General features: G+C 43.9%; 1 protein-coding gene across 1 annotated transcript in view; it reads right to left on the bottom strand.

The window, feature by feature from the left end:
- LOC129695429 (endophilin-A1-like) overlaps window positions 1-25,572 on the bottom strand; it is a 132,177-nt gene that overhangs the window by 48,125 nt on the left and 58,480 nt on the right. Inside the window, exon 2 of the mRNA XM_055632372.1 lies at window positions 1,259-1,327. Within this exon, the coding sequence (XP_055488347.1) occupies window positions 1,259-1,327 (69 nt within the window). The remainder of the gene's footprint in view (window positions 1-1,258; window positions 1,328-25,572) is intronic.

Below are 25,572 nucleotides of genomic sequence, written 5' to 3'. Positions count from 1 at the left end.
TCTTCTTTTATGTGGTGGGTGGGAGGAGGGGAAGGGGGAAATTTATTTCCTAGTCCCTACCTGCTCGGAGAGGCGGCTTCCCTCCGAGCTGCTTCTTCGCCCCTTCCTCGCGACCTACCATTGGACTGGAGCGGCGTTTCCTGCCGGGACCAGCCAGGACTATGGCTTCAGCTGCGGCACAGCGCTGGGACACCATCATGGAGTGGGCGATGCCTTACCGGGTCGCCGTGCTGTAAGCCCCGGAGTGCTGTGAGCTCCGACTCCAACATCAGAGGAGCTGTGGCTGCGGGCGTCCAGCCACGGACGGCGCTGGATTTAAAACAGGCGCGGTGCCTGGGATCCGAGATAGCCAGAGTCGGAGCTCCAACCAGCGCGGCCTGAGGACTCCGGAAGCCGCGGTCTCCGGGGAGGAACCGGCCGCTCCAGACATTTCCAAGTCGCTGAGGAGTGTTCACCCGACGCCGGAGTTCCATCTTCCCGGCAAGAGGGCCTGAAAACATCGGACTGGCTGCGGAGGCCACAATAGGCCTGACCTCGGGTGATCACAGAGGAAGAGGACTGAACATTCTGATACCTTTCCCCACAGTGGAACATTTTGATTCTGCTGTGGGGGGACGTTCATGTTGAACTCTAATGTGTTGTGTCATTTTTATTTATTTTTTATTTTTCTATGGATGTACGGAAACTTAATTATTTCTTCTATGTAAAGCACTTTGGTTTCAACGCGAGTTGATTTAAACGTGCTATATAAATAAAATTTACTTACCTACTCATTCACTCGGCCTCTATGTCTCATATTTATCGTTTCTGTTCGCCTTTATTTTCACAGGGCTCTGTGCTTTTAGACATAATGCTTTTACATTTCTCTTGTTTCTATTTGCCTTCAATATCGCCTCAGCTGCCAACATCTCCTAGATATTAACTCTCTACTTTTTTCTACCATATAAATAAACCATATAAACAATTACAGCACGGAAACAGGCCATCTCAGCCCTACAAGTCCATGCCGAACAAATTTTTTTTTTCCCCTTAGTCCCACCTGCCTGCACTCATACCATAACCCTCCATTCCCTTCTCATCCATATGCCTATCCAATTTATAGTTTTCCTATCCAGTTTTCTGACTCTCCTTGTTTATTTTTACATAGTTAAATCACCAAGTCCATAAACTTTTCCAAACTGATTTTGAAGTCATACTTTTCTGCTCACAGGAAAATCGCAATGAAGCAACTTTGGAAATAGATTTGTGCAACATTTACCTTTTCCATTTCTTTGAAGTCATCGTCAAGTTTGGTGCCCTCTGCGCCACCAACTTTTTCACTGACACGCTGTAAAAACAAGAACACATACCAAGGTGAGTTCTATGAACACACTCAAGGGGAACTCAAAGAACCAGCTATGCAACAACATTATGAATGTAGTTCAGTTTCCTTTTCATTAGTAAACAAATTGCACAAAGATGAAAATTGCCGCAGGGTAATCAAACGGTGGTGCTACCAGCATATGCACCGTGAGAGTATAAACAGAACAATACATGGTAGATTAAATGAGTGGGCATAATGTGGGAAACATGTGGTTCTGTTTCGAAGGAAGAATGAAAAACGCTATTATTCAAAAGGAGTATTATTCAAACAGTATTATTCAAAATGCAAACAGATGCAGCATAAAGACATTTAGGTCCCTCATACATAGTCATTGAGTCATACAGCATGAAAACAGGCCCTTAAACCAACGTGCCCCATCTAAACTAATCCCACCTGCCTGCATGTGCCCTACATCCCTCTAAACCTATTATATCTATGTACCTGTCTAAACATTTTATAAACGTTGCTATGATACGTGCCTCATCTTCCTAATCCAGCTGCTCATTGCATACACCAAACACCCACTGTGTAAAAAAGTTACTCCTCAGGTTCCTAGTAAACCTTTTCCCCCTCACCTTTAACTTATGTCCTCAGTTCCCTTACTCAGGGCAAAGTTCACCCGATCTAGTCCTCTCATGACTTTGTACACCTCTATAAGATTACTACTTCATCTCCTGCATCCAAGGAAAGAAATCCTAGCCTGTTCAACCTCTCCCCTAAGTCCTAACAACATCCTTGTAAATCTCCTCTGCACCCTTTCCAGCTTGACAACATCTTTCCTATCACAGGGTAACCAAAACTGAACACAATACTCTCAATGTGATCTGATCCAATGTCTTATATAACTGAAACATAACTTCCAAACATCTACACTCAATACTCTGACTGATGAAGCCCAATGTGCCGAAAAGCTTTTTTGATCATCCTATCTACCTGTGATGCCACTTTCATAGAAACATAGAAAATAGGTGCAGGAGTAGGCCATCCAGCCCTTCACGCCAGCACCACCATTCAATATGATCATGGTTGATCATCCAAAATCAGTACCCCATTCCTGCTTTTTCCCCATATCCCTTGATTCCATTAGCCCTAAGAGCTATATCTAACTCTCTCTTGAAAACATCCAGTGAATTGGCCTCCACTGTCTTCTGTGGTAGAGAATTCCACAGATTCACAACTCCATGGGTGAAAAGTTTTTTTCTCGTTTCAGTCCTAAATGACCTACTGGTTCCCCCAAGAACTTTCAAGAACTATGTACCTGCAGTCCTAGATCACTGCTCCACGACACTCCCCAGAACCCGACCATTCACTGTGTAGGCCCTGCTTTTGCTAGACTTCCCAAAATGCAACACTACACATTTTTCTGTGCTAAATTCCACCAACCATCTCCAGACCACATGATCAAGTACCTGCTGCAATTTTTGACAACCATTTTTATTATCTACAATACTACCCACTTTTGTATCATCTGCGAAACTTGCAAAATATGTCGTATGTTTTCATTCAAATTATTGATATTGATGACAAACAGCAATGGGTCCAGCACCGAACCCCGAGAGACACCACTGTTTTGAGCTCCTCTTTTCCCTTTATCTCAAAATGGCCCAATCGTGAATAATATTTTTTTTATGACACATATATATATTAAAGAATATGGGGTTAATGTTGGAAAATGGATCAGAGGTGAAAGGAATGTTAAGGTTTTCAGTCACGGTCTTATTGAATATGGATCAGACACAGAGGGCTCCGTGGGCTCAACCATCTACAGCTTATTATTTCCACATCTGGACATTCATGCATCATCCAGCAGTAAAGCAACAACCAGTCCTGTAAACAATGAAAAGATGAAGTTGTATCATTCAATGTGTGGCACACGGGATGTACTGTAATGGGGAACTCCACCGAATGCACCCTGAAACTTAAAATGGGGCTCTGATTTCTAATACTGCTGAAGACAAGCAACCTGTTGCTCTTAGTACTAACCCCCCTCCCCCACCCACCCAGCTGACAACACGGAGCTGCTTGAGGTTTGAAAGTAGTGGCTTCTGGTTATTTTGTGAAGTGCACCAAGTCAGAAATATGATTCACAATCAATCAAGCAAGGCTTGCAACTCTCTGCAGTTTAGCTGTGCAACAATTAGCATCTCCGGGCAACACCATCCATCAGGTTTCCCCCGAGGATATATTATTCAACCTCGGCAGATTCCCGTGCTGTGATCTCAATGGGATTCTACACATTATACAAAAACCACAGGAGCTGCACTGCATTCTCACTCACACTCTAGTCCTGTTCATGCAGTGAGAAGCAGAATGACCAAAAGGCTATTTTCATCACTCTATCCTGGTGCAGCACCCAAGTAACTGATCACGTAGATCAGGGTTCGGCAACCTACGGCCCCCAGGCCGAATGCGGCCTGTAACCCAAAATCATTCAGCCCGCAGACATATTTTTTTCCCGTAATTATCTGGCCTGCCGACTTCCATCATCTACGGTACCAGGCGTGGCGACGCAAGGACGCAAGGAGGCCTGCGCTGGTGGCCACAATGGCGGAGCCGACGTGCGCTGAGCTCTGGCTGTACTGCATCCTGCGTAAAGCTGCCAGCACGGCCGCGCACTTTCTGTGTCTGGACTTCACTGTCAGGATCAAAGATCCGCTCTAGTATCGTTGGTCGGGATTGGGCTTGTCAATAGGCCGGGGACGAGTGAGTATGAGTGGCATCCTCGAAGGGGCAGGATCCATGTGTACACGTGATAGATGTGGCCCGCCATCCGCTCATAAACATGCATCCTGGCCCCTATGCAGAACAAAGTTGCCGACCCCTGACGTAGATTGAGAAAAGAGAATGTGCTTCCCATTAGCCATGTAGGCACCTATAAACCTAAAATTCCATAATGAACAAAGGATGAGAGGTGACCGAAAATACTCCTCAATGAAAGGACACTTTGAAAACGAGTACCTCTGACAGTTTCTTCCCAGCTTTTAACAGGCAAGTGAACTGTCCTCTCACAAACTAAAGAGCAGTGTGGACTTCCCATCTACCTCATTGAAGACCTTTGAACTATCTTTAGTCAGACTTTACTAGATTTTATCTTGCACTAAATGCCAAACCCATTTTTTCTGTGTCTGTACACAGTGAACAGCTCAATTGTAATCATCTATATTATTTTCGTTGACTTGATAACACGGAACAAAAAAGCTTTATTCTGTACCTCAATACACGTGACAACAACAATCTAAATTATGCTAAAAGCACAGTATCATTTAGGTACATTCCGACATTAGTTAAGGGCCTGTCCCACAGGCGATTTTTAGGTGACTGCCGACAACAGTCACAGTCGTAGCGGGACGCCGAAAAACTAGCTTCTCTGGACCCACCCTACAACAATGTCTACGACAAGCTACCACCTAGTCGACGTCAAGTTACAACAAGCTACGTCAACCGGCGACAATTCCTCGCGATTTGGGACGTCCACCTACGACCACACCTACGACAACCTTCGACCACAGAGGCGACAACCTACGACAACTGAAGTCGACTTACGTACACCCACGACAAGATACAGCAAGCTACGACCCTGTCGGCGACAACTGAAGACAACTGAAGACAATTCAGTCGCCGGTACCTGTCGCCGGTTGACGTAAGTTGATGTAGGTAGTCGCCAATGGAATTCACCGAAGTCAGCACCCAGCGACAACCAACATCACCTGGCAACAACCTATGACAGGAGAAGACAAGCAACGTCAAGCCCACTGTCGCCGAAGGATCTTGAACATTTCAAAATCCCGCGGCAACAAGAAAAAAGTTACGTCACTTGAAGAGACAATACACGACAATACAGGCGTCACCCCGCAACCATGTGGTGACAGCCTATTTTCCGCTGTCGCTGGAAAAATAACCTAAGTGGGACAGGCCCTTTACATAGCATGGAAACAGGCCCTTTAGCCCAAAACGTCCATGCCGATTAAAATGCCCCATCCAAGCGAGTCCCATTTACCCATGTTTTCCCATATCCCTGTCCATGTATCTGTCCAAATGCCGTTTAAATGCTGTTATTGTACCTGCTTCAACTATTATCCCTGGCAGCACATTCTAGATACCCATCACCCTCAATGTGAAAAGGTTGCCCCTATTAAACTTTTCCCATGTCCTGCAGTTCTTGATTCCACTACCCTGAGACTCTGTGCCTTCACCCTATCTGTTCTGCTCATTATTAAAAAAAACCTCAATAAGATAATCTCTCAGCCTCCGACATACCAAAGAATAAAGTCCTCGCCTGCCCAACCTCTCCTTGTAACTCAATTCTGGCAACATTCTCGTAAATCTTCTCTGACCCGTTCCATCTTAACAACATCTTTCCGATAGCAGGGGGACCAAAACAGAATACAATACTCCAAGTGTGGCCACACCAATGTATTGTACAACATTGCATTTCAAATAACTATGTCTGTCCTAACACACTGAGACTTTAACATACTGAGAATGTTTTCATGCAGTCACCCTAGACCTGACCACATCAAAATATTCTCAGCGTGTTAAATCTCTCATTAAAGCCTCTCTTTCTAAATAATCCCTTGGGATTGAGAATTACTTGCTTTCACTCTGGCATTGTGGTTTCCGAGATGGTTAATGAGGCCAATGTGGGAGTTACATGCTCTGTCAATAGTGAGACAATCATTATGTGTAGGAAGGAACTGCAGATGCTGGTTTAAACCGAAGATGGACACAAAATACTGGAGTAACTCAGCAAGACAGGCAGCATCTCTGGATAGAAGAAATGGGTGATGTTTCAGGTCGAGACCTTTCTTCAGACCTGTCTGAAGGAGGATCTCGACCTGAAACGTCACCCATTCCTTCCTTCCAGAGATGCTGCCTGTCTTGCTGAGTTACTCCAGTATTTTGTGTCTATCTTCGGTGAGACAATTTAGAATCCTCTGCCCAGGAGATAAACCTGCATTCGTTTGTTTGTTTGTTCGTTCATTCCGATGAAAGCGCTGTGCACACAACTGCTAGCCAACAGTTGCTTGTCTTTTTCTTTTATTCGTCACTTTTAATTTAATATGAATTTCAAGTTTTTGTGTATCTTGTGTGTTATGACTGTTGGCAGTCGAATCTCCCTCCGGGGATGAATAAAGTTCTATTGTATTGTTTGTTTCTGGTCACCTTGAAATAGCAAAGATACAGAAGCATTGGAGAGGATGCAAAGGGAATTTAGGAGAACTGTCTATATGATGAGGGACAACAGTTACAGGGTACGATTAGTAGAATAGAATAGAATGCCATTTATTGTCATTCAAACAGCTTGGTTTGAACAAATCTGCATTTTCTACTGTCTTACATTACAAAAAAACCAAGACCCACACTTAACACAGTTTACATAGGCATCCATCACAGTGAATCTCCAACACCTCCTCACTGTGATGGAAAGCAAAATCTTATTTCTTCCCTTTGTTCTTCTCCCGCGGTCCAGCAGTCCAACTACAGCGTCGAGGCTACTGGGGCTCCGATGTTAAGCCCCCGGCGGGCGATGGTAAGTCCTGTGGCCATTTAAGCCGCGCCGGGCGATGTTAGGCCCCGCTCCGTGTCCTTTAAACTCCGCGATTCCAGCGGGAGAAATTGCCATTGCGGGAGCTCCGAAAACCGGTCTCCCACCAGGGACCTGTGAACTCCCGATGTTCCTGTCCACCGGGCCTGCAGCCGGAGCCTCTGAAGCTCTGAAGTCAGGTCGCAGCCACGCTCCACCACAGCTCTCCCCGCTCCGAAGTCGGCCAGCTCTGTGACTGGAGCCCTCAGGTTGGTCGCGGCCAGAGGCCGCCACCAGCTCCACGATGTTAGGCCCAACGACACCGGAGACCCGACAGGGAAAAAGTCAGGTACAGGGAAGAGATTAACAGTTTCCCCCACCCCCACCCACCCCCCACATATACACAGCTAAAAAAATAAAAAAAAAACTAGAGTTAAGACATACATTTAACGAGACAAAAATAAAAAAAGGACAGAAGGACTGTAGTCGAGCCGCTGCCGATAGGCGCAGCCACACCACCCCAATAAGCCGTGGCAGCTTATTGTTGAAGAGAAGGCTGAGTGGAGATTAGAAAGAAGTGTATAAAATAATGAGGAGGGTCTGGACAGATATAATCTAAAGCAGAAGAAAATGAAGACGAACCTTTACACAGATTTGAAATCTGGAGTGCTCTGCCTACAAACGCAATAAGGTTCCAAGAAGGAAATGGATATTTATACAGTGTGAAAGGAACATTTCAAAGTTAGAAAAGGGGCTGCGGAATGCAATTATTGAATTGCTTTGTTGGAGAAACAGCACAGATGTGAAGGACAATGGCATCCTTCTGCTTTGTAATCATGGAGCTATCCAGCTTTGATCCATCATGTAGCACATCAAGCGGGGTCATGAAGTCATACAGAATAGAAACAGGCCCTCGGGCCAAACTCATTAATGCCAATCACTGTGTAAATCCCATTTGCCTGTGTTTGGCCCATAACCTTCGAAACTTTTCCTATCCATGGTTTCCTATCCATGTATCTGTCTCTCTACCCTGTGATCATCCATTTGTATACTTCCAATGGTTCTCTCTTCAGCCTTCGATGCGCCATTGAAAAATGTCCCAGCGTATCTAGCCTCTACTTATCATTCATGCCACTGAGTCCTGGTAACTTCCAGGTAAATCTATTCTGCACCCTTTCCAGCTAAATGGGATCCTTCCTATACCAGGGAGACAAGGCCACAAGGCACACAATACTCTAAATGTGGTCTCATCAATATCTTCTACAGCTGTAGTACGACATATCAATCTGGTACTTAATATCTTTGCCAATGAAGGCAAGTGTGCTAAATGCCTTTTCAATACTTTCAGATAACTGTGTACCTGTGCCCCTGGGTCTCTGCTCGATTACAGTCTCCAGGGCCATACTACTTACTGTGCAACTCTTGTCCAGCAGCCGATTTGGTGGCTCCGGGCCGCTGAGAGTGTTCTTCTGTTCAAGGGCCTGAAACATCGGGCCGCCGTTGCAGCGACTGCAGATGCGGTCGCCGTTGCGCCGACCACGGGTGATCAGAGGAAGAGGACTGAACTTTGTTGCCTTCCCTCACAGTGGGAAATGTTGATTTGGGGGGGGGATGTTTTTTTATGTTTTATGTTAAATTCTAAAGTGTTGTGTTTATCTTATTTGTGTGCTGCATGGTAACTCAAATTTCACTGCACTAATTGGTATATGTGACAATAAATGTCCTTTGTATGTGACAATAAATGTCCTTTGTCCTTGTTCTCTAATCAAAGAAACATCAACTTCCACATTTCAGAGTCCTTGGCCCACGACCCTAATTGATCCAGATCCTTTCGTAAACCTTCCTCACTATCAACTATCCCAACAATTTTGATGTCACCCACAGATGTACTATCAATATCATGGAAACATAGAAAATAGGTGCAGGAGTAGGCCATTCAGCCCTTCGAGACAGCACTGCCATTTAATATGACCATGGCTGATCATCTAAAATCAGTACCCCATTCCTGCTTTTTCCCATAACCCTTGATTCCTTTAGCCCTAAGAGCCTAATCTGTGTCTTGAAAACATCCAGTGAATTGGTCTCCATTGCTTTCTGTGGCAGAGAATTCCACAAATTCACCCACTCTCTGGGTGAAAATGTTTTTCCTCATCTCAGTCCTTAATGGCCTACCCTCTTCTCCTAATCTGACACCATTCAGATAACAACCTGCCTTCATGTACTTGCCACCAAAGTGAATAACCTCACATATATTCACATTATACTTCATCTGCCATGCTTCTGTTCACTCACCCAACCTATCCAAGTCTCCCTGCATTCTCATAGCATCCTCCTCGCAGCTCACACTGCCACCCAGCTTTGTGTCATCAGCAAACTTGGAGATGTTACATTTAATTCCTTTGTCTAAAGTGGTAATATATATTGTAAATAACCAGGGTCCCACTAGTCACTGCCTGCCATTCCGAAAAGGACCCGTTAATTCCTACTCTTTGCTTCCTGTCTGCCAACCAGTTCTCTATCCATTGTGGAATGTAAAATAAATAAATACCTACCTCCAATACCATGTGCTATAATTTTGCACACTAATGTCTTGTGTGGGACCTTGTCAAAGCCTTTTTGAAAGTCCAGATACTCCACATCCACTGGCTCACCCTTATCCATTCTACTTGTTACATTCTCAAAAAATTCCAGAATATTACTCAAGCATGATTTCCCCTTCATAAATCCATGCTGACTTTGACCGATCCTGTCACTGCTTTCCAATTGCGCTGCTATAACATATTTAATAATTATCTCAAGCATCTTCCCCACTACCGATGTAAGGCTAACTCGTCTATAATTCCGTTTTCTCGCTCCCTCCTTTCTTAAAAATGGCTACAGGAACTGATCTAGAGTTGAATGAACATTGGAAAATGAGCACCAATGCATCCAGGTTTTGTCGGGCCACCTTATTGAGTACTCTGGGATGCAAACCACCAGGCCATGGGGATTTATCTGCCTTCAGTCCAAACAGTTCCATTTCCTTACTAATGTAGATGCCCGTCAGTTTCTCCCTCCCACTAGATCCTCGGTCTCCTAGTATTTTTGGGAGATTGTTTGTGTCTTCCTTAGTGAAGACAGAACCAAAGTACATCCAAATCATTAACAAAGATAATAAACAACAGTGAACTCAATCCAGTCACTATGGCACACCACAGATTGCAGGCCTCTATTCTGAAAAATCACCTTCCACCACCACTCTCTGACACCTTCACTGAAACCATTTGGAATCCAGTTGGTGAGCTCACCGTGTATCCCAACGATCTCACCTTCCGAACTAGCCTACCATACAGGACCTTATCAAAGGCCTTGCTGCAGGGCTCCCGCTTAGTTTTTTTCCCCTGTTGCCAGCCGGGCAACCGTGGCAGCTTTTTAGGTTGCCAAATGACAGTTTAGGTGGTCATTTAAGACGGCTTGCATGACACATGCGATAATGTGCTCGGACGAAGCTCGTAGTTACCAGTTGGAATTATACTCAATGAAGCATTCTCATATTATTTCTGCTTCAAATAAAGTCACAAACTGAACATTCACCAATCAAGACATGATATATCCCACAATGACATGCAGCAAAATTATAAGACAGTATCTCAACTCTTTTTACACATTGCAATTAATGCAATTTCTATTAGTTCTTTCCACTTCCAAACAAAAATGTGGTTGGATTATTCAGCGTATGATCAACCTGTGTCAATAAATCCTGGACCATGGTAACATATATGAGTACGTATAGTTGTGAATGTTGCTCATTAAATAACTACAGTACTGATACTCCATATTAAGAGCATTGATTTGCCGTTAAAATGAATTCTGTAATAACATGTCAACGGTAGCAGTGACAATCGAACACTGCGGTTTTAATGTTTCACGTGTTCACAATTTAATTAAAACAATTAAAACAAATAATAACATTGGGAATTAAAACACATTTGATTGCATTCCGTTATCAAACATACTCAATATTCGCTCTGAAGACATTTCCAGGACAATAGGGTCAGGGAAGGGGGTGTGTGTGAATCAGTGTGGGGTGGATAGATGGCCGGTGGGGGGGTGGTAGGGATAGAAGGCAGCCGGTTCAGAATGGATGGATTGAGGCAGGTGAATTAGTACGTGTTGGTTGGATTAGGTAAAATTGTGAGGGGAGAGCACGGGGGATGCCAGTGGTGTTGAATGGGGGGGTTCAGTACGGAATGGATGGGGGTAGACAAAAGTGCTGGAGAAACTCAGCGGGTGAGGCAGCATCTATGGAGCGAAGGAAATAGGCAACGTTTCGGGTCGAGACCCTTCTTCAGACTGTTCACCCCATGCTTCTTGAATGGGAGGATCAGTACAGGATGGATGGGAGGGGGGGGGTCAGTACAGGTGGGGGGGTCTGTGCAGGATGAATGTGAGATCACTACAGGGATGAGGGGAGCAGGTCTGTGGGTCAGTACGGGATGAATGGGTGGATTACTACAGGATGGATGGGGGATTGAGGATGGAAGGCGATCAGTACAGGATGGATGGAGGGGTGGGTGGATGGGAAAGGGGTACAGTGTAGGATGTATATGGTGGGGGGGGGGGGACGACGACTATGGGGGGAGGAGAATTAATGCGAGGTGGATAGGGTGATCAGCGCAGGATGAATAGTACAGGAGATGGGGATGTGAGGGTCAGTGAGGACTGAATAGAGGCGGGATGGGGATCAGTGCGGGATGTAGAGGAGGGGTCCCAGGATAAGGGGGGGGGGGGGGGGTGAAGGGGGCGTGAGAGAGGAGAGGAGAGGAGGGAGGTGGGGAGGAAGGAGGGTCAGCGTTCCTCGGACAACATCGCCCACTGCCTAGGCCGTGGGTAAGCCACGAGGGGGAGTGGGAGGGGAGGGGGAGGGGGGGAGGGGGAGGGAAGGGGGAGGCCTCGGCATGCAGGGTTTTTTTTTTTTAAACGGATTTGCAAGCAGCGGCCGCTATCAGGACGGGGGGGGGGGGGGGGGGGGGTGGGAGGAGGAGGAGATGGAGCCGCTGTCGCGGCCGCTGCTGCTGTTCGGGGCCCGTCATTCGCTCTGACACTTAGTCACCACGCACCTAGTATCTTACTCACGCAATACAGCTGTCACCGACGACACAAAACGTCGCGTTCCTTTTCTCCATAGATGCTGCCTGACCTGCGGAGTTATTCCAGTTTTTTTGTGTCTATCTTCGGTACCAATCAGTTTAGTTGCCCAGCGGCGCTTTGAGTGGTCAATGGCACCCGGGCAACCTTTAATTTCAAGCCCTGTGCTGTTCTCCACACAGACAACGTTCACTGCCTTGTCCTCATCAACCCTCTAGGTGACCTCTTCAAAACACAATTACATTTGAGAGACATGATTTCTCACATGTAAAGCCATGCTGACCATTCCTAATCTGTCCAATTGCTGATACATCCTGGCCCTCCAGTAACTTATCCACCACTGATATCAGGCTCACTGGCCTACAGTTCTATGGCCTGTCTTGCAATCCTCTTAAATAAAGGTAAATTAGCCACCCTCTTGTGTTCCAGTAAGCCGCCTCTGGCAAAAGATGATACATCTCTGGCAAGGCCCCAGTAATTTATTCCATTGCTTCCCATGATGTCTGAAGCCAGTCCTGGTGGGCCCTGGGCATTTATGCACTTTAATATTCTTTAAGACTGCCAGTGCCACCTCTTGTGTGATTCAGATATGGTCCACACCACATCACTACTCAATTCCCTCGATTCCTTTGTCTCCCAGACCTTCTCCTCAGTAATTACAAATAATGTATTCATTTCCTCCTGTGGCCTGACACATGGGATTTGATTAATCACAGCTGCCTACCTGGGAGTCTGTGTCAAACGTCAGACATCATTTGCACTAATCCTACATTAATCCTACTTTTCTTTTTATTCTTCCCACGATTCTCACTCACTACCCTCAGATTATATCATTCACTTTCACACTAAGGACAATTTTCAGAGGCTAATTAACACGAGGGCAGAATCTGGAGCACTTGGTGGATATCAGCGCATGACAAGGGGAATGTGCCAACTCCACACAGTCTTTGCCCAAAGTCTTTGAGCACAATGACAACTGCTGGATTGCATCTTAGTCTGAGTCCCCCACACTGCAACAGGTGCCTTGTGAGCTCTTTGAAAATCTCATGTTGGAGGAGGGGAAAATCATGCTTGACTAATCTTCTAGATTTTTTTGATGATGTAACTAGAAATTGGACAAGGGACAGCCAGTGGATGTAGTGTACCTGGACTTTCAGAAAGCATTTGATAAGGTCCCACATAGGAGATTAGTGGGCAAAATTAGGGCGCATGGTATTGGGGGTAGAGTGCTGACATGGATAGAAAATTGAAGGAGGACAGGAAACTAAGAGTAGGGATTAATGGATCCCTTTCAGAATGGCAGGCAGTGACTAGTGGGGCACTACAAGGCTCGGTGCTGGGACCGCAGCTATTTACAATATACATCAATGATTTCGATGAAGGGATTCAAAGTAACATTAGCAAATTTGCAGATGATACAAAGCTGGGTGGCAGTGTGAACTGTGAGAAGGATGCTATGAGAATGCAGGGTGACTTGGACAGGTTGGGTGAGTGGGCAGATGCAAGGCAGATGCAGTTTGATGAGGATAAATGTGAGGTTCCTAAAAGCTTCCTACCACAGGCTGTGAGGCTGCTAAACAGTCACTCTGTACTGACAGTCACTTGATTCTGCGGCTGGCACGGACACTTTAATAACTGGCACTGGCCACTCTAATCAGCTGCCCCGGACATTTTTATGATTGGTTTATTGTATTTTAACGTTGTGTTTTACCTGCTTTTAACTATTTATTTATACTGTTCCATCAGGGACTGGATTGTTTTTAGTGTTATTATGTGTGAAACGTTTTAAATTTCATGTGCAATGCTCCGCTATTCCCTGGGAAACGTCTTTTCATTTTGCACTGTACAACTGTTGCTTGCAAGATGACAATAAAGGTTGATTGATTGATTATCCACTTTGCTAGCAAAAACAGGAAGGCAGATTATTATCTAAATGGTGTCAAGTTGGGAAAAGGTGAAGTACAACAGGATCTGGGGGTCCTTGCGAATGGCATGTTGGCCTTCAAGAGGAGTTGAGTATAGGAGCAAAGAGGTCCTTCTGCAGTTGTACAGGGCCCCAGCGAGACGACACCTGGAGTATTGTGTGCAGTTTTGGTCCCCTAATTTGAAGAAGGACATTCTTGCTATTGAGGGAGTGCAGCGTAGGTTTACAAGGTTAATTCCCGGGATGGTGGGACTGTCATATGCTGAGAGATTGGAGCGGCTGGGCTTGTATACTCTGGTTGCTACGCTTGTTTAGAAGGATGAGAGGGTATCTTATTGAAACATATAAGATTATTAAGGGTTTGGACACGCTAGAGGCAGGAAACATGTTCCCGATGTTGGGGGAGTCCAGAACCAGGGGCACAGTTTAAGAATAAGGGGTAAGCCATTTAGGAGATGAGGAAACACTTTTTCACACAGAAAGTTGTGAGTCTGTGGAATTATTTTTCTCAGAGGGCGGTGGAGGCCGGTTCTCTGGATACTTTCAAGAGAGAGCTAGATAAGGCTCTTAACGATAGCTAAGTCAGGGAATATGGGGAGAAGGCAGGAATGGGGTACCGATTGGGGATGATCAGCCATGATCACATTGAATGGTGGGTGCTGGTTTGAAGAGCCGAATGGCCTACTCCTACACCTATAGTCTATTATTGTCTATTATCTATTGGAGAAGGTCAAAGTCTTTTATCCAGTAGGCGCGGCTACCTCTGTCCTTGATGAGTTCACCTCTGCTTTTGGCTCTCAGTAGAGTGGACCCTCAAATGTTCAGGTAGAGGATGGTTTTCATGGTGTTGTAAAACCCTGTGTTGCCAGTATGTATATATATATATATATATATGGGTACCTGAAGCTATTGTAAATGGTTCAATGTTACACCGTCTGTTTTTAGGTCAAGTCTTTTATTGGATTTTGGCCTTCAGGTGGTGTTTTCTTTCACTTCTGATATGATATTTCTAATCCAAGAATATCTTCCATTTTTTAATCAACTAGTTATCTTCTGGTTAACCTCATCAAAGCTGTCCTAGTGTTTTTTGGCAGAGAAGTAGAATTTCATCACAGCTGGTGGACTACAGGGCAGCCATACACTGTGGACACGCCACAGATCTGGCTACAGAGGAGTCATCAGGTTGTCTGTAAAACACTGAGTAAGACTTTCTTTTAAGGACAGCACTGCTGTTTCTGTTGGCCGCATTTCTGTTGCCTTCAATGTTTAGGGGGACAATGATTAGGAAGGCATAAAGTAAGTGAAATGCATTGCCTTGTGCTCTGTGTCTCAGACAACGGTGTGATTCAGCAGCTGCTGCTCTGCTTATCCCTCTGATGAACATGTTGTTGGTTGTATCATTTACACCTTGAGAGATAATAATAGATGGGAACATGTGCACGACATGCTGACTGGAACCGTGGTCGGGGTTGCAGATAACTGATGGATAAGTAATTGAAATGATCTGAGATGAGTAACTGGAAAATGTCAATCGTATCAAATCCTGGAGATTAAATTGAAAGGAAGCTTATTTCAGTCCATGTGCTGAACAACATCTGATAGGAATCAACATCAAATAGATAGTATGGACTTCATGGGAGCGATAAATAATGTTTCGTCAGAAGCTCACACATGGATGGAAGATGGGAACGTGGACAGAATAGTTTATAGGGAAAACTATTGGGGAATGGTTGCTCTGAGAGATGCCATAGACTTGATGGATTGAAATGGCTTCCATTATTGAAAGAAATACAAAGTTCAACCCCTCTCCCCACCCAGCTGCAGATGCCCAGCTTGATCACCTTGGAGATGTAGGAGACCAAGCTGTGACCTCTTTGTGAAATGCCCTAATTAATGTTGTATTGCTGTCTGAGCAATAAACTTGTTCTGGACCACCACCTTCAAGACTGAACCAAAATAAATAATGTAATTTGTTTTAAGCAGAATTCCTAGCAAGCTTTTTGTGCAAATTTGAAAAAAGGCAGGAAGTGTAGCTCTATGTTATAACTATATTCTGGAATCAACAAGACACATTTCAAAAAATGCCATGATAAAATGTGAGCAGGAATTTGCATTGCAATTAAACAAATGTGAGCATCCTCCAAAATTGTAAGTGACACAGATTCATTAAATGCGACAAGTGCCACTACCGAGCAAGCCAAAATCAGTGCACTGCAGTGACTGATGCCTACAAATGTGACACAAGGCGATAACAAGCACAACAATCAGTCAAGCATCTGTCTTCAAATGGGCCAAATTATAATCGATCAACTCAGCTGGAGAATCAATTATAATCGATCAACTCAGCTGGAGAATCCGCCTGAAATAAAATAAGAGACAGCTCATCTTTGAAACTGGATCTTTATCAACGGTCACATTGAACATGGAATGGGAAACCTAGGAAATGGCAATTGTTAATGTAAGTACATTAGCCAAAGTGCCAACATAGCAAGTCACAATGTGAGAATTTAACAAATTCTTAAATATTAAGTGGAAAATGTGCTAATCTGTCAATGTATCAATCTGGTACTTGAATAAAGACATTAAAGGCAAGCCATTGTAAAACAATAAAGAGATTTGAGGGGTATTATTTTTAGTTTCGATTTTACTGCTTAAAAGAGAACGTTCAAAAGCAGTTAATAAATGTTATTGGATTCTCAATAAACAAGAAATAATTCAGTTCCAGTTTGCAAAGGAAGACTATGGGGGAAGAAGTTAGGGAGTGGGGTTCAAAGATCAGGATACATGGATTTCAGCAGAGAGGAGTCAACCAGGTAATATTATTTTAACACAACAAATTCCTGAGCCAATTCCTGAGCCATTGTCAAAGAGCAATATTATCTCACTGACAAACCACATGGAATCAGCATGTTCTCACAACACATTCCATTTCCTATCTCCCACGAAAGGCTGCAAGATAGATAATTAACGTTGCCCATGACTACAAGGAATATAACGGTGTGAGGAAAAGCTACTTGCAGTCTGGATATTGAGCAGCATATGGAGAGGAATTAAAAGTGAAAGCATTGCATAGAAGGTGTGGGAAGTCAAGGCTAGGGAAGAAAGAAACATCAATCTGTTATTTCCAATAGTTCAGACAAGCTGTGGAATTCACTATAGACAAAGGAAACAGCAGATGTGGGAATATCTTGAGCAAAAGCAAGTGTTGGAAGAACTCAGTGGGTCGCCAACCTCTGCAGAGGGAATAGACTGCGACGTTTCAGGTTGGGGGTCTTCAGTCTGAGCCGGGATGGGAAAGCTGGAAAAGAGGATGGGATATGGGTGAAAGAGGACATGGGAAGGCGAAAGAATGGGGTTAAAAGGGAAAAGGGGATGGGAGATGAGCATATGAAGGAGGGGAAATGAGCAGGGTGACTGGGGTCGTGGGAGATGGTGAGCAACCCAAGAAGTTGCAGACAGAGTGGTCCCTACGTTAAGCAGAAATGGGTAGCGATAGGAATATGCGACTGGTGGTGGGATCACGTCGAAGGTGGTGGAAATGTTGGAGAATGATTTATTTGATGCTTCCCGGATGAAAGAGGAGGATCAGGGGAATGTTATCCTTATTATGTCTGGGAGGAAGGCGAGTGAGAGCAGAACCGTGGGTCACAGAGGAAACATGGGTGAGGGTTCCATATATACTGAAGAAAGAGGAATGGAGAGTCTCATCTTGTGAGCAGATTGTGGGGGAGAGTAGGGATGACATCTTTGCAAGAGGCAGGGTGGGAGGAGATGCGATCAAGTTAGCTGTGGGAGTGGGTGGATTTGCAGTAGACGTCAATAGATAGCCTGCCCCCTGATGGAATCAGAGAGATCATGAAAGAGGTGGGAGGTGTCAGAGATAGTCCAAATCAATTTAGGAGCAGGATGGATGTTGGTGTAAAGTTGATGTAACTAATAAGTCCTGCTTAGGTATAGAAGGCAGCCCCAATGCAATCACTGATCAACATCGAATTCTGAAATTTCAAGTAACATCTCCTTTACATCTTTCTCTTTCCCAAGTCCCCTAAACCTCTGTACCTCTGTACGTCAAGCATTGGCAACTGTTGGGATGCAATGTCTGTTATAGAGCAGGCAATCCTACACGATCGTTACATTTCATTGATATAATCTGTAATCACGTTATCAGCAAGAGCAGTGGAAAAGCACTGCTCGAAGAATGATTTATATCTTGAGGAAAAAGTGTAATTTGAGAACATAAACAAGAAATGAAGATGATATGACAACATTGATTTATATTACTGAAATTATCTTACAATTATCTTTGAAGGACTGTCATGTTTTGGCTGTTATTGGGTTTCCATTTAAAATGAGTAATTTATTCTTATTTTGCAATGCTGCATGAAAGTTCTCGTGTAATTTAATACTCAAATTAGTTTATCAATTCTGGAGTAAGGAGTAGCTTCTGATATTGAAAACTTGTGATTATGCACTCCCACTAATAAACTGATTTGAACATAATTCAGTCAAGGACCTCAGGAAAGAACAGAATTTGAAATACAGTAGATGGAAGTATTTCTTAAAAATGATTAGTGATACAGCGTGGAAACAGGCTCATCGGACCACCTGTCTGCACCGACCTGCGATCCCCGCACATTTACACTACCCGGGACACACACTAGAGACAATTACACCAAGTATATAAACCCAACCCAATTAATCTACAAACCTGTACGTCTTTGGAGTGCGGGAGGAAACTGAAGATCTCAGAGAAATACATGCAACGCACTCAGACAGGAACAGAAAAATGCAGATTTCGAAAAAGAAATTATAAATATGTTGCAATTAAGGGAGTGAAATATTAGACTTGATCTCACGGAACAGAAACTGGAGCTAGCACATACACATGGCCTGTCCCACTTGGGCGTCATTTGCGCGTCACGCAGGTGACGCGCGAGGATTTTGAGAATCCCAAAATCTTGGGGTGCCGCGAGTTACCGCGTGTCACTGCCTACGTCACCATGTCTCACCACCCGCCATGCATGCCATGCGCGCGTTGTGCGTCGTGACGCGTGAATGATGTTGCGTACATGACGCCCAAATAACGCCCAAGTGGGACAGGCCCTTTAAACTCCCTAATCTAGATTGGGAATCTTGGGACCTAGGGTCACGAGAATAAGATGTCTATTTAAACCAGAGATAAGGTGGAATTAATTAAGTGAAGAAATTGTGAATCTTTGGTAATTTCTTCCCTAGCGAGCCCGAGGGCTCGGTTGATGGCGGAACTGGGAGGGAGCGGGAGACGGACGCGAGGAGCAAGAGCCGTGATGAGGTTGAACCAGGGTAATGCCTCCAGCACCTTCATGATCGACTGCGGGAGGCGCACCCGGGACACAAAGATGGTCGGCCAAGGAGAGGGACGTTGGTTCGCTGGAATGGCTCCAGGACACTGAATGCCACAGCCGACCGGACTTTAGACTTTTGAAATGGCGCCAAAGCATGGCGGCACCTGCAGGTGAAATATATGCAAAATTAATTTCACTGTGCCATTGCATATGTGACAATTAAAGCACCATTGAAGTGCTGAGAGAATTAATCTTCCTGGCTGGGATATTAGGATCAAGTGGGAAGGTGGAACTGGAATAGAATGATCTTGCAGAAGACATAGCAGCTGAAGCAACTGAATGGTTAACTCATGCTCCAGTTTCTTAGGTTTTTTCTGCATTAAGTCTCATGTGAGCCCTGTTGATCAAGAAGCCGGATAGGTGGGCAACCTGACACAGAGGGCTCAAAGGAAGGAAGTGGCATTACTTTGAGCTCATGTTGCTGGAGGAGGTGCCCTAGGAGGTGGTTACCACAAGGTCACCTATTTACCTTAAAAAATAGACATAAAGTGCTGGAGTAATTCACCTAGTCAGGCAACATCCCTAGAGAACATGGATAGGTGATGTCCCGGGTCTGGACCCTTCTTCAGACTGAAGTGGTTTCTGAATCCGTTGAAGTAGAGTCCTGATCTGAAAAGTCACCTATCCATTTCTCCAGGATGCTGCCTGACCTGCTGAATTACTCCAGCACTTTGTGTCTTTTAAATCAGCATCTACAGTTCCCTGTTTCATTAGGGGCAGCAAGGTGGCACAGTGGTAGAGTTGCTGCCTCACAGTACTTACAGCATCGGAGACTCAGGTTCGATCCCGACTATGGGTGCAGTCTGTACGGAGTTTGACCATTTCCCCCCGTGACCATGTGGGCTTTCGCCGAGCGCTTCGGTTTCCTCCCACACTCTAAAGTGTGATGTACAGGTATGTAGGTTCATTGGATTGGTATAATTGTAAATTGTCCCTAGTGTGTGCAGGAGAGTGTTAATGTGCGGGGATTGCTGGTCGGCGTGGACTTGGTGGGTCGAAGGGCCTGTTTCCGCGCTGTATCTCTAAACTAAAAAAACTAAACTAAACTAAACCTCTGTACTAAGTCATATAACAAATGTATTAGAAGAGAGGGACTAAATGTTTGACCCTGAAAATTAACATAGTAGAAAAATCACACATTGAAATTACCAATCTATTAACGATTGCTCTTCAATGCTGATCCAATATAATCTTTTGTGGTTTGATCAGGCACAGTTTAAAAAAATAGGTGACCCTTCTTCAGACTAGGTCTTGACCCGAAACATCACCTATTCCTTCACTGCCTCACCCGCTGATTTTCTCCAGCATTTTTGTCTACCTTTGCTTATCGTTTAACTTCACATTACTGCAGACACCTCTGCGAAGTTTTACACAGAAAACATCAATCAAGCACCTATGCGAATGCAGGGTTTCAATCAAAAATGCCAACAATTCTGTCCCCAATACCCTCTCCAACAGATGCTGCCCCATCCGCTCTTCCTCCAGCCGACGATAGGCACAAAATGCTGGAGTAACTCAGCGGGACACGCAGCATCTCTGGACAGAAGAAATGGGTGACGTCTCGGGTCGAGACTCTTCTTCAGAGTCTTCTCCTGCTGAGTTACTCCAGCATTTTGTGTCTATCTTCAGTTTAAACCAGCATCTGCAGTTCCTTCCTACACCTACAAATTCCTCCAGCCGACTATTTGTTAATCCACCATCTCTCCCTTGTCTAACATTTGCATCCTGTTGAATTTTTGCCCCAGTTACCCTGTGTCACATTATTTGATACCACAGCCCAGAAACATGCCCTGCCGTCCAACTTGCCCTGCCGTCCAACTTGCCCATGCCACATTAAACTAACCCCATTTACCTGCACATGGTCTGTATCCCTCAATTCCCTGCCAGTTAATGTGTCTGTCTAAATGCTTTTTTTTAATACTGCTGTCATATCTGCTTCTACCACCATCCTTGGCAGTATGTTCCAGGCTATGGACAACTTCTATGTAGAAAACTTGCCGTGCAGTGCACATATTTCTGAACCAAACTTTCCATCACCCGTTCTAGTTCTGGTTTTGCTATTAAATTTGTTTGCTCCATTCATTTGGTTTCACAATGTTATGGATGTCAGCATCCACCACTCTCAGCTTGGCCTTCACAGGAGCGTATCCAGTGAGATCAAAGGAATTATATGTCCAACATCATTCTCGATTTACCCCAAGAGTACCAATATTGCCATCTCCTGCCATTGCACGGGACTATTGATCCACTTTTATAAAACTAAAACCTGACCAAAAGCAGATGTAACATTGGCTAATCCAAGGCCAATCTCAGCCAATCCAAACCCAACCTGGAGAGCCTGATTTGGCAAATCTGAACCCAGCCCAAGGCCAACAAAACCTCAGCCAATCTGTATCAAACTCAGTCGACGACCTCAGCCAATCTGTATCAGACTCAGGTGAGTCTGAACCTCAGCCAATCTGCATCAAACTCAGGCGACGACCTCAGCCAATCTGTATCAAACTCAGTCGACGACCTCAGCCAATCTGTAGCAAACTCAGGCGACGACCTCAGCCAATGTGAACCAATCCAAACTCAATCGCAGCCAATTTGCATCCAACTGAGGCCAGCCTGAACCCAACCAATATGAACCCAATCCCAGCTCAGTCAAATGTCAGTCACTCCAAATCCAACCCTAGCCCCAGGAATTAAATATTTTTCAAACCCACTCTGGCAATCACAATAATGGCCCAAACCATGCATTATCCCAAATCCTGCTCCAGGCACTCAGCTCACACCGGTTCAGCTGAGTCATGTATGGCTCCCACGTGTCTAAATTTTAAAACTTTCTCCTCACATACAAGCCAAAACGATGTTCCTGTTCCAAACAAACATTGGCTCTCCATCCCAGAGCCTTCCTGCACCACAGAAACATCTTGCCTATCTCTGCTCCCGTCAGCCTCATTTCCTAGCACCTGTCTGGATTTATCTGCTCTGCGAACAATCCTTCCCTCTGACTGCCCTGCACAATCACAGAGTGGGCAGCATCACGCAGTTTAACATAACCCAACCCAAATCCAAGTGCATCTCTTTACTCACAACCAACCAAAACCTAGTTTAGTTTATTGTCACAAGGTACAGTGAAAAGCTTTTGTTGCGTGTTAACCAATCATCAGAAAGACAATACATGATTACAATCGATACATTTACAATGTATAGATACATGATAAGGGAATAACGTTTGGTGCAATGTAAAGCCAGCAAAACCCGATCAAGGATAGTCCAAGGCTCAACAAAGAGGTAGATAGTAGTTCCGCACTGCTCTCTGCTTGTGGTAGGATGGTTCAATTGCCTGGTAACAGCTGCGAAGAAACTGTACCTGATTCTGGAGATGTGTGTTTTCACACTTCTATACCTTTTGCCTGATGGGAGAGGGTAGAAGAGGGAATGGCCAGGGTGCAACATGTCCTTGATTATGCTTGTGGCCTTGCAGAGGCAGAGTGAAGTATAAATGGAGTCAATAGAAGGGAGGTCAGTTTGTGTGATTGTCTGGGTTGCTTCCCAATGCAGGTATACATGTCTCAACATGTCTCAGAGGATGAGCCAGGCTCTAGTAAAGAGTCGGCTTGGTTCACATCAACAAAGCGTGACCAAGAGATACAATATTATATGGAATGGAAATAATTGACAAGTTTGCTGGAGTTCTTTGAGGATGTCACAAATACAGCAATAAACAGGACCCAGTAGATGTGGAATATTTAGATTTCCAGAAGGCATTCGGCATATTAAAGGTCACTGCCTAAAATGAGATGCATAGGGTTATAGGTTATTCCAGCATGGATAAGGTAATAGCTAACTAACAAAAGATAGAGAGTTGGAATAACTGGGGCCTTTTTGGGCTGACAATCAGTAATTAATAGGGTGCCACAGGAATCAATTGGAGAAGTGAAGTTCGTTAAATACATCAAACATGGAGATTAACAGTTAAACTGTAAGGGCATCAAGAGTTATGAGGGCATCTTGGTGTATGCAGACCAAGATTGGTTCAGCCATGATCTTACTGAATGATGGCACATGTTTATGAGGCTGAAAGGCCGACCTGCTCCTATTTCTTATGTTGCGAATCATAATGAATAAAACAAAGACTTTGCAGAGGGAAATAGTCAGAGTACACAAGTACCTGGCACTTGACAGAGAGAAACCCAAAATAGAAACCATGGTCTTGATTAGTATGAATGTTTCCATTCTCAAAAAACTCCGCACCCAAGCAATGACACAATAAGGGCTGTTGCCAGTATAGCTCCTTCTCTGGACAGCTTCTGTGGTCAGCTTCCGACAATGTTTCCAAAAGACCCTTGCAGTTATTCTGGGTGGCACTCTGCACCTTCTGATTTTGTCCGACTGTTTAGTTTGGAATATTAAAAAAGATTATTGATAACCCCACTATTACTCTATAACATATGAAACAGAATATTGGTTCAATGGTACATGATTGTCATGCTTAATTTGGCTGCGATTTCCTCAACAAATTATTTCTTGAAATCCTGAACCATCACCGCAACTCCCTGCAGTGACTGTATTTCATATAATTTCTAGAAAATTCCAAAACCTAATAAAAAATTGTTGCACAGATGCAAGATTAATTTGAATTAATTTTGTAAAACAGAGACTCAGAGTTCTTCATCTCCTTTCCATTGTATAGTCTCAGGTTATGAAACTTTCACATCTGTCATTAAAAACCTGAAGCTGCATTCTGACCCAAGCAGATTTTTGAGATTAGCTGAAATTCAGTGATTCCCTGCACCAGACTCTGCTGAAAAAAGACACATTACTAAACTATGACCAAACTTTGGAACAATTTGTATCTAACTAACAATTGCAGAAACATTGATTCAGCTATATTCAAAATCAAAGCATTTTTTCTTTGCCTATTTTTTAAATCGTCCTTTCAAATCAAATCTTTCAGCAATAAAAAAAAATATCATTTTCAACATAACCTTTCATTCTTTTCCAATGTTTGGGTAGAGAATTCAAGTAATTCAAAGATAAACATTTCTCTGACTAATCTTACGCTGCTTAAGGTTAACGCAATAAAAGGTTTATTAACACTTGAAATTTAAATTGAAGTCGATGGATGCTGTTGTCAGAATGCTTGAAATGTTTGCTGTATAAATATATGAGGAATAGAAGCTGAGTAGTCCTGGATAATTCTCTCTGTGTTAATAAGATCACCTTATTCTAAACATTAAAGAAAAAAGACCCCACATACTCGATTTCTCCTCACATGGCAAACCCGCCATCTCAGGAAGCAACGGGATGAATTTTCACTGCTTTTCCTCGTGGCAAGGAAAGACTAAAATTATACATAATACTCCAGGTGTGTTCTTACAGGCCATTTTAATCACAGCAAGACATCCTTATTCTTGTGCTCAATGACAGCATAAAAACAAGGGTGTCTTACTCCGATTGCAATTAAGACCAACATGCCATTTGCTTTTCTAATTGCATGTGTTTGCTTTCAGTGTTTTGTGTAGAACACCAAAATCCCTTTGAACAATGTTTCCCAATCTCTTGCTATTTCAACAAATACTCTGCTTTTCTGTTATGAAACCAAAGTAGATTACATTAATTTTCCTACATTATATTCCATCTAACACTCAGCTTGGTAATAGTATTTTAAACTGTGTAAATTGTAGTGAAACCATTTGTGAAATGTATTGTGTCTAAATAGGATTGTAAGCATTAGACCTTGTTTAGATCTCTTCTTGGTATGGAAAATGTGTTTTGTTTGTATGACGCGTGTTTATTGTATTATATGTGTATCTTATATTTTGAGGAGTGGTCACTGATAATTGAGCCTACCGCGGTTTCACATTGTTGAAATAAAATGATTCTGAACAAAGTTTAACCAAAGGCAAATGAGGGTTGTAAAATAAGGCCAGAGAAGAGGGGTCATGTCACTACTGTTGTAAATCACCGAAAGGACTCAGATGATTGGTTACTAGTTTGCCATATCCTCTGTATCACACATATCTAATACCTATATAATGCCTTGAGTTTGTACCAGAGTTACTAATTCCTTGGACCTGCCTCGGGGCAGTCAGCTCTGTGTTGGAAGGTTCCGAGAATTATCGCAGTGCTGCAATAAGAATCGATTTTGACAGCAACAAGTGTTTGAGTCAAGTTTTCTTGAATTTAGATTGACAAAAGAACTCAGTTTAACAGTTTCTGATCAATTCTGATGCAAAGTCATCCTGAAACATTAACATGA

This window comes from Leucoraja erinacea, chromosome 3 (genome assembly GCF_028641065.1).
Source record: "Leucoraja erinacea ecotype New England chromosome 3, Leri_hhj_1, whole genome shotgun sequence".
Classification (NCBI taxonomy): Eukaryota; Metazoa; Chordata; class Chondrichthyes; order Rajiformes; family Rajidae; genus Leucoraja; species Leucoraja erinaceus.
Note: the sequence above shows the minus strand (reverse complement) of the source record. Positions and strands in the feature narration are given on the sequence as shown.